Source organism: Bolinopsis microptera, chromosome 11 (assembly GCF_026151205.1).
Source record: "Bolinopsis microptera isolate Bmic1 chromosome 11, MBARI_Bmic_1.0, whole genome shotgun sequence".
Classification (NCBI taxonomy): Eukaryota; Metazoa; Ctenophora; class Tentaculata; order Lobata; family Bolinopsidae; genus Bolinopsis; species Bolinopsis microptera.
Window position 1 is genome coordinate 10,541,793 of NC_087082.1, and position 9,655 is coordinate 10,551,447.

Sequence of the window (9,655 nt, forward strand, 5' to 3'; positions counted from 1 at the left end):
ATCACACACATCGCGTTGGCGGCGTAACATATGTCTCCACTGTACTCGGTTGGTAGCCAAAGCTTCTGTTGTGTTGTTGTCGATGTTTTCAACACCTGTAAACTTAGCAGCATCTTCGAGTACGCAGGACTTCCAGTTCTTACGGGGTCTGCCCCTTGACCTATTTCCATAATTTGGCTTCCAGTTCAACAGAAACCTCAAGAATCAATAGTTCCCACAGTCAGACAACGAATGAGTTAAAAAGTTCCAGCAAAATCTTTATAACATCATTGGCAAAACATTTTCGGACATCTTCAGTACATAATAAAGATAAGGGTTAATACTCTAATTAAATCAAAAAATTAAAATTAAAATTGAAGGATGTTAGGTAAAAAGAAGTCAAACTCTTAAAAAGGGAATGGGAAGTACTCGGGTATGGGGGGTTGTGAGGCCCCAACCAGTAGAAAAAATACTAGTCCCTGCATTAAGGGTGAAATAATTCAAAGACCATTATCAAAAGTTTTATTTTCAAACAAAAGTGGCATACCAAAAGGATCACATGAATTAATACCATGGGGTTTCTGAGTTTTTGTATAAGTAGATGTTCGTTAACTTCTAAATTACTAGGACTAGAATTCTTTAGGATAAAAACATTATTAAAAGCATCAAAATCAGGTCTATTAGAAAATAGAAAGGTTATGTGAGTCTATAAGGTGAGCTGCTAAACTATAAGTGTCACTATCATCAGATAAAAAACCATCACTAAGTTTTATCAGGAAGGGTCTTTCAATAATTTATAATAGTTAGCTCTATGTTTGGTTACTCTTTTATGCAAAGTCCTAATGGTACGTCCAACATAGCAGAAAGGAGATGGACACAATTTACAAATGAATATATAGACTATGTTGTAAGGAACTGCTCCTAGTCCTAAGGTATTATTGACGTTTCCACTGTAGAGTGTAGTGATTAATTGATACACAGCACAATTGAACAATTCGGTGTTTTCACTTTTTATCAGCCACATCAGATTTCAATAATGTTAGATCCTCGAATAGTTCTGTAGACAGTGGCTGGGCACTCATCATACGCTTTAAAGTCTAACTTCAATTTGGTTATCGATACGATGTTAACAACGGTTGAATATTTGCTATGAGTTTTGAACTCAAATACGAATAAACTTAAAATCTAATACTGTCCACAATACAACAAAAGCCATTTTCAGTTCCTTTAGTGATGTTTCAGAAGATGTGCAATCAGGGCGTTATCAATAGAATGTCCTTCAAACTCCGCTAGAACTTCCCATAAGGTCCACAGTTCGTCTAAAAGCTCCTTCGTCACCTCCTGAATATTTAGCATTGTCATTATTATTAATTTATAGAAGTATCAGACACTATAATATTCATGACATTTTCTTGAATTCATGAATTCCTGTGGTAATGGCTGTTTTTTTACTTCTTTCAATTACGCACTCAAATATCATTTACAAGTCACCTTAGTATATGATCACTGAACATATTCAGAACTTTTCAACGAGTGTGGAGCGATTTAAAAAAATTAAATTTACCTGGTTATAAAAATCAGCCGCGAACAGAATGTTCCAGTGCCGATGAGTAAAAGTTCCATTATTCCTCGCTTCAGTATAACTATAAGGTTCCGTAATCGTAGATTCAGGAGCATTATTAGTAGGTTCAGGAGCATCAGTAGTAGGTTCAGGAGCATCAGTAGGTTCAGGAGCATCAGTAGGTTCAGGAGCATCAGTAGTAGGTTCAGGAGCATCAGTAGGTCCAGGAGCATCAGTGGGTTCAGGAGCATCAGTAGTAGGTTCAGGAGCATCAGTAGGTTCAGGAGCATCAGTAGTAGGTTCAGGAGCATCAGTAGGTTCAGGAGCATCAGTAGGCCCAGGAGCATCAGTTGGTTCATGAGCATCAGTAGTAGGTTCAGGAGCATCAGTAGGTTCAGGAGCATCAGTAGTAGGTTCAGGAGCATCAGTAGGTTCAGGAGCATCAATAGGTCCAGGAGCATCAGTTGGTTCATGAGCATCAGTAGTAGGTTCAGGAGCATCAGTAGGTTCAGGAGCATCAGTAGTAGGTTCAGGAGCATCAGTAGGTTCAGGAGCATCAATAGGTTCAGGAGCATCAGTAGGTTCAGGAGCATCAGTAGGCCCAGGAGCATCAGTTGGTTCATGAGCATCAGTAGTAGGTTCAGGAGCATCAGTAGGTTCAGGAGCATCAGTAGTAGGTTCAGGAGCATCAGTAGGTTCAGGAGCATCAATAGGTTCATGAGCATCAGTAGTAGGTTCAGGAGCATCAGTAGGTTCAGGAGCATCAGTAGTAGGTTCAGGAGCATCAGTAGTAGGTTCAGGAGCATCAGTAGGTTCAGGAGCATCAGTACGTTCAGAGGCATCAGTAGTAGGTTCAGGAGCATCAGTAGGTTCAGGAGCATCAGTAGTAGGTTCAGGAGCATCAGTAGTAGGTTCAGGAGTATCAGTAGGTTCAGGGGCATCAGTAGTAGGTTCAGGAGCATCAGTAGTAGGTTCAGGAGCATCAGTAGTAGGTTCAGGAGCATCAGTAGTAGGTTCAGGAGCATCAGTAGGTTCAGGAGCATCAGTAGTAGGTTCAGGAGCATCAGTAGGTTCAGGAGCATCAGTAGTAGGTTCAGGAGCATCAGTAGGTTCAGGAGCATGTGTATGGGATGGACAATGGGTCATGTTGAACTTTTGAACGTTGTGTAGGGGGCTGTTGTTCAGGAGAGTGTCCCATTTCAGGAACATGCTCTCAGACAGGGACTCTACATACTTACAGCACATTCCAGACTCGTACATCTCGGAGACTTCTTCATCTGTCAGTTGTTCTGCAAAAATGTTAAAGTCATGAAGTTCCCCTCCGAATGAGTGTCGTTGCGAATAAAAGATCGCATCTAAGGTGGTGGTTTTGTGAGCTTGACCTATTGCGATGGAACCTCCCATTGTTAACTTTATACCTGACGGGGTAGCGACAGACTTAACCAGTTCCCCGTTATAATAGAACTTAGTGGTCTGGGTTGCATGGGACCAGGTCAAACACTGGTGATGCCATTCGTTGGGTGGGGCTGTGATACCGGTAAAGGTAAGCTGTTGTAGCATGTTCATATAGTTAGACGAGTCAACCATTGCGATATCATGTTGAACAGATGGTGAATTGTACCTCAGCACGTACTTGCTTCTTCCAGACTTCAACTTGTGAACCCACGTGCATATGGATATTTTCTCTTTTACAGGCTCCATATTTGGGTTAATTAGGATGTAAGAACTAATGCTGTCTGCGAATCTCAGTCCAAGGAACAGATCATGGGCAAGAAGATATGGTAAAGCCAGGGAGAACAAGACGAGGATACGTTGCATGGTGCCAGGTTGTTTATAACCTACTGTAGCAATTAAAAGTCGGGTTCTTAACAAAATGAACGATAGAACTGAGCGAGTGTGAGGGTAGAACAGGACAGGGGTCCTTATAAAGCTGCGCTATTTCAGACTGTGAACACCGCGTGCTTTATTCTGTCGTCAAGAGAGGGTTATCTGACTCTTCAGGACATTGTGTCAATGTCCTGACATTATCTTTTAGCCGTTTGCAAGACTTCAACTGAACATTGTTGTCATCATAGATTTGTCATGATTTTGAAATAAGGTAACAATTTCGACAGTTTTTGAGATAAGGGCATGCTGCTGACGTAATTGAGTATATCAAAACTTTAAGATACGGATCCATAAACATCAGCACTAAATTATAATCATAGACAATGTTGAATGTCCGTTGACAGCGGCGGAAGTTTTAAGGTTATGTTGGTCATTTGTGAAATAATCCTGGCTATTGTTGACTGATGATTAACTGGAAGGGGGCACCACAGATGGATACCCCTTTTCAAAGTTCTGACAACCTCACGGCAGCACAGAGTTTCTATCCAGCAGTGACACTTTGGGCTACCTAACTTTCACACAACCATTGGAAGACCAATGGTTGTGTGATTACTTATGTTAATTAACTTACAAGTTTTATTATAATTTTTCCGTTCATCATTTTTGTTCATCATTATGAACAAAAGTGGAGATTTGGGAATTGGGAATTGAATATAGGTTTAGATTTCGTGTACGTCTGTCCGTCACACTTTACCATGTATAATATATTATTGTATAATATTGTAGTCACGCCCATATTTGGTCCAAATTAGGCCCAATTTAGCCAAATACCCTGAACATGCCCAAAACCCAGGTTCATGGTGCTCTACTTGTAGCTAGTGGTCTCCTAAACTCGTACATGAAATTTCATCAAGATTGGACAAAAATGACTGAGTTATGAGCTTAAAACCATATGCCCATTTTTGGGCATACGTACCAAATTCGGTAGATTTCGTCCCATAAATTGGTCAAATATCAATATTTTTGAATGAAACTTATTTTATATGAAAGGTGGGACTAAACTATACATATTCTCTGTAAAATTTGCTCAGCAAAATTCAAAATTTGGCCGCCAAACTTTTTTGGAAACCTAAATTAAAAATCCATTTTCAAAATAAGGTGGAAATGCGATTTCGAGTCGATTCCGAAAATTTCATGCACAAATTGTGAAAACTAATTGAGTTGTTACAATTTTAATGAAATCAATTCCGCGAATATCGTGAACCAAGATACGGGCAATTTAGTTCATTTTTGTGGTCTTTTCGCCTTAGCATTAACATTTAAACAAACTAGCAGGAACCCGTCAAACCTTTAAGACTGGTGTCAAGGCTCTTTGGTGGCCGGATCAGTTTCCTACCCTAAAGTCTCCCAGTAAAAATAATTATTACCTATTTAATTCGCGTTTTTGACACCACTTGGGGGTCCAAATTTTGGGTACTAAAATTCTTATTCCTTGGCCGATTTTCGATTTTTTCATGCTGATTTGAAGGCCATTAAAGCATTTGAATCAGTTAAAAAAGTTTCAGTTTTATATCTTGTACGGTTTTTGCGGAAACCCGTGTTAAAGTTGATGCCGTGGTGTCAGTAAAATGGTGCGGATAAATAAATATATATATATCGTCTCGCTTTATATATAGTAAGATATAAAGTTATATCTTACAGAGAATATGTAGTTTAAGTCATATTTGAAGCTGCAGAGCGTGAGCTATAATTATAAAAGTATAAACCTGAAACCGATCACTGTTTTATGCGGGTATCTTTTATTCAACATGAACAGAAGATACCCGCATTTTAATTGTGTTTTATTCAACATGAACACAAAATACCCGCATTTTAATTGTGATTTAAAATGTGTCTAATTTTATAATTTTGCACAATGAAACAACTTTTTTTTCAATTAAAATACAGTATCTGATATAACAGTACATACGAAAGTAATATAATTATAATAATAAAACATATCGCGAAAATTATTTCAGTGTTCTAATAACTGGGTGGCGCCAAAAATGTTTAAAACATAACCTTTTTTAACACCAAAGATGCAATGTTTTGTTGTAAAATCAAATTTAACGCTAAACCTTATCAGTTATAGTTATACATATTTTAATTAAAAACAATAGGCGAAATTATTCCATTTTAAACAAACCTTTGTTATATTATCTACACCGATATTATGCTCGAGATTTAAAAATATAACTGACAAATATTTGAGATTAACAGTAACACACCATAAATTGTAATTTATTATTAAACACAGACTCTTCACGATATTTGTTAGTTCAATATTTCAATATTTATCTAGTTTCAATATTTATCTAGTTCAATATTCATTGCCTAGTTTTAAAACATTAATTAGTATAGTTTGATGTGTGCATCACTTGAAAACATGCTTAATAACGTCTCTTAATTTATTGCTCATCCAAATTCTCAAGTTTCTTTGTAATTTTCGAATATATATACGCATCAGCAATTATTCGAGAATCCTTACATGATATAACTGCCTCATTAATGAGTAAAGTAACCCCAAAATAAACACACTCACTGCTCACAATTAACATCTATGACTCCAACTTTGTTGTTGGTCTGATGGGGTTTAGCGGTCCTTGGAGCGTTGTTGTTCCCGTTTATACCATGTGTACCGTTTATCACTGTTGGAGGCTCAGCTATAACCAGTTTCATGTGTTTCTTCTTCTTTGGCCTTCTTATCGACTGAACCTGCAAGCGTTATTATCCTACGATTTCCAGATTACATCAAGCAGCAAAGAAAAGCAACGTGCATAACTTGATCCCTTTAACTGAAAGTAAAACTACTTAACATGATATAAACGAGATATCCTAATACTGATGTTTAGCTTACCCAGGAAACTTTGTTCTTGTCCTTGCATGTCAGAATACTAATGTAGTGGTTCCTCAGTTTGGGGTTGAACAGTCCGTAGAGGAGAGGGTTCACCGCACTGTTCATGTATAACATCCAGTGGAATGCTATGCCTGCAAGATGTGTGAATGGTTAGTCCACAGTCCACACTGTCCAATCTTTTTATAGCGCAATATGTTTATTGTTCATTATTATTAGGTACATTTTACTAAAACCTTAACAAATATGCAAGTTTCAGATTGATTCTGATTATTATCAAAATAATCTTAAGATTCAGTTCTTACTTATTTCAGGAGGGACGTTCTCAGCCTTGGTAGGATCAAACCACAGGATGATGGCTGTCACGAAGAGAGGAAGAGAGCAAATAACAAACGCTAGAGTCAGCACTAATAGGGTTAACTGAGAATGGTTCGTTTTTTTAGTAAGTTGTTGATAAGTTGATAGTTAGGATAAGCAGTTTGTTTTTTATGGTTGATGATGATTGCTAGAAAAGTTAGAAGTAAAATGCAGACGCTTGCACACAAGCATGATTCACCAACATTTTCGTTCACGGCACTTAAAAGCAATTTTACTTACGATAGCACCCTTATTAGAGTCGAGCATCTTCCTCCCATCTCCTAGAGACGAAGAGTTAAGGTCGATGAGGATCCCGGTGAAGTTGAAGACGGTGAAGGTAACCGGTATCAGAATCACTGTCACCGCGTAAAACAGGAAATAGTACCTGAGGTAACACAGAGTCGAGAGAATTTATATCGAAATTTGTCAACGAATTTCAATAATTATTTAATCGACAATTACTGTAACTGTACAACATTTTGAGTTTTTGTTTGAAAATTTAATATCTGCGATGACACGATCAGTACTGACTTGTGGACGCCGTCTCCAAAGCTGAGTCCACAGTTGTAGGAGTGAACCGAGTAGCTGTACTTCCCCCAGAACATGAGTGGCATACAGGACAGCACCAGGGAGCTGGCCCATACAAACGTGGCAGAACATCTCATCTGCGGTTAGTTGTCTGTCAGTCATATTATGCGAACAATTGAGTTATAAATATACATGAATATCAGTCATAAATATGACATAACCCGGTTTTAGCCTGTCTAAACCATTTAATGTTGAGTGTGACCTATGATTTCACAACGAAGAGCAGAAATCTCAAATAAGGAATATTCGAATAATCTAAATATTGGATATTTGTGGAAATGTGCATCTAAAGAACTAAAAATATAAATAACCCAACCCGTAAAGTGGTCATGATAGTGGAATATCTGAGTGGTCTGCAGATATAGACGTATCTATCAAAGGAACTGAGAGCCAGGAACCATACACTGCAGCCTGCGGGGGTACGTGGGTTATATTAATGCTAATCCTTGTTATCCTTGTAATCCTTGCAAAAGGGTACGTGGGTTATATGTTAGCTAATCATTGTAATCCTTGTAACCCTTGCAAAAGCTGAAATAGTTTAAAACACTTACAACTGTTTTAGAACAATGGTATAATCAAGCAGTCCTATACACAGCTGTCACTTTTGATTATGAGTTAGTTATACATTTTCTTATCGATTTGACTTTTTGATATATGTGACACTTATTATTTATATTTTATTGAAGAGATCTTAACCTCATGGCACTTCTCCTCCGCATACAACCGAGACTCTAGAGAGTAGAGGCCTAGCTCACTTTACGAGGGAAGGAGGGATTGCGAATGATAATTAACTGGTGTGCGTGATTTGTTGAACGCACTTGAGGAGTGATACTAGTTGCTTAGTTGTATCGACATAATGATGGTCAGGTTTCTAATTATGTCAAGCAGTATAACACGGACTCTCCATTAATACAAAAACAAGCCCGCGATATACGTGATTACTTGAATATTACCCAAGATATGTTATGGTTCATCGGTTCATGTGTCGAGAAGCGTAATATTATAATATACTGGTAGGCAAGCCTGATCTATACGATATAATAATATTGTTTTTACATCTCCACAATTTCACGTGAGACTTCGCTTTTCCGCCTGCCTCGCTGAACCAGCACACACGATTTGACTGTGCCATTAAACTTGGGTCAATGTCCCGCCCTGTCCGGAACCAATCAGATTGGAAGGACCCGTTTCACGTGACCACCTCTAAACGGTCACGTGACCACCTCTAAACCGATCACTGGTCAGGTGGCGTAAAACATCTTATTAATCAAGGCATGTTATCTGTATCGATGCTACTAGGCGAAGTGCATGCATTAAGCGAGGCTGGATAGTGCATGTGGTATGAAATATGATTGAAGTAAGGGGCGTGGATTTCGCTGGCGCAATTTTTAAAATGAAAGAAGGGTGTTTATTAGAAGTGTATTTGTTATTCCCAGGACTAACTAGATCCTCAGATCCTACTGCAGTGTATTGGTAGTGGTGTAACGACCGCCCCGCTACCCCTAGGGGCGGCATTTTCCCGTATTTTAGAAAGAAAAAAACGTCTGATTCGGGTATCATCCCGTCCACTTGAAAGTTCGCTTGAAGCGAAAAAATATTTGGGGTTACAAAATGCTCCTAGGAGGGGGGGGGGGGGGGGGGCTGTTGCCATGATTTCTATCTATATGCAAAAAAGGCTCCATCTTTCTTTTTTATGCTTCTTCTTTTCTTCCAAGCTTCAACTATTTTGTGCAAGAAATGTGATTTGTCATACGATATCGAATGAAAATGCACAAAATGGTTGACAAATCATATCGCATTTGGTGGTGACTGGTAATTTGCAGAGTACACGTCGAGCTGTATTAAATAGGACACAATACTGAATACATGCATATGTAATGGCCAATGGGGTATACGAGACGCTTGCCAGGTTATTTGGGAGGGTACAGAGCCCCGGAGATTGGAAACCCCTCTAGTGGCCCGGTCTATAATAGTAGTAGTAGATATGTTTCACTGTACTCCAAAGTATACAATACAGCTAACAGCAGTTTATTTACTTTTAGGAATTGAATAAGTTAACATCACCTATGACAGTGTTGTCAAGAAAGGCAGCAAGCTTGCAGCTGAAGGCTCCTCCGACAGTGAACAACCACTGGTCTCTGATCAGAGAACCTATCGTCATCGGCATCCGAAACTGCCTGGTTGTGATAAAGTATTAATATCGTTTACTAGGCTTTACTGAGTATAACCCCCCAATCTTCAGGATTACCAACACAAATGACTATAAACTTATAACTTTACAAAGTAAGTTTCCGGTCGGGAGCTCCTCATTTACTAATTGCACAAATATATATCGGTGATAATCATGATATCACAAAATTCATAATCTTCGCCCCGGTAATAGTTACCCATGATAAGATCTGCGACGGCGAGGTTGATGATGTAAGCGTGCCTAGCAGTTCGTAACCATC

At 38.7% G+C, this 9,655-nt stretch overlaps 1 protein-coding gene across 1 annotated transcript; it reads right to left on the reverse strand.

The window, feature by feature from the left end:
* Positions 1–5,053: 5,053 nt before the first annotated feature.
* On the reverse strand, positions 5,054–9,366 carry LOC134823623 (melatonin receptor type 1A-like). The gene is made up of 7 exons (XM_063835156.1): positions 9,270–9,366; positions 7,522–7,616; positions 7,149–7,282; positions 6,858–7,002; positions 6,566–6,680; positions 6,264–6,394; positions 5,054–6,121 (listed from the first exon to the last, which is right to left on the reverse strand). Exons 1-7 carry the CDS (start codon positions 9,364–9,366, stop codon positions 5,945–5,947), a joined length of 894 nt encoding a protein of 297 aa, XP_063691226.1. The 3' UTR covers positions 5,054–5,944.
* Positions 9,367–9,655: the final 289 nt, after the last annotated feature.

Coding starts and splice junctions, on each gene's coding strand:
- LOC134823623 (XM_063835156.1), bottom strand. CDS start 9,366: ATGACGATAGGTTCTCTGATCAGAGACCAGTGGTTGTTCACTGTCGGA. Junction 7,003..7,148: donor TTTGGAGACGGCGTCCACAA/GTCAGTACTGAT, acceptor GTGTTACCTCAG/GTACTATTTCCTGTTTTACG. Junction 6,395..6,565: donor GAACGTCCCTCCTGAAATAA/GTAAGAACTGAA, acceptor CACATCTTGCAG/GCATAGCATTCCACTGGATG.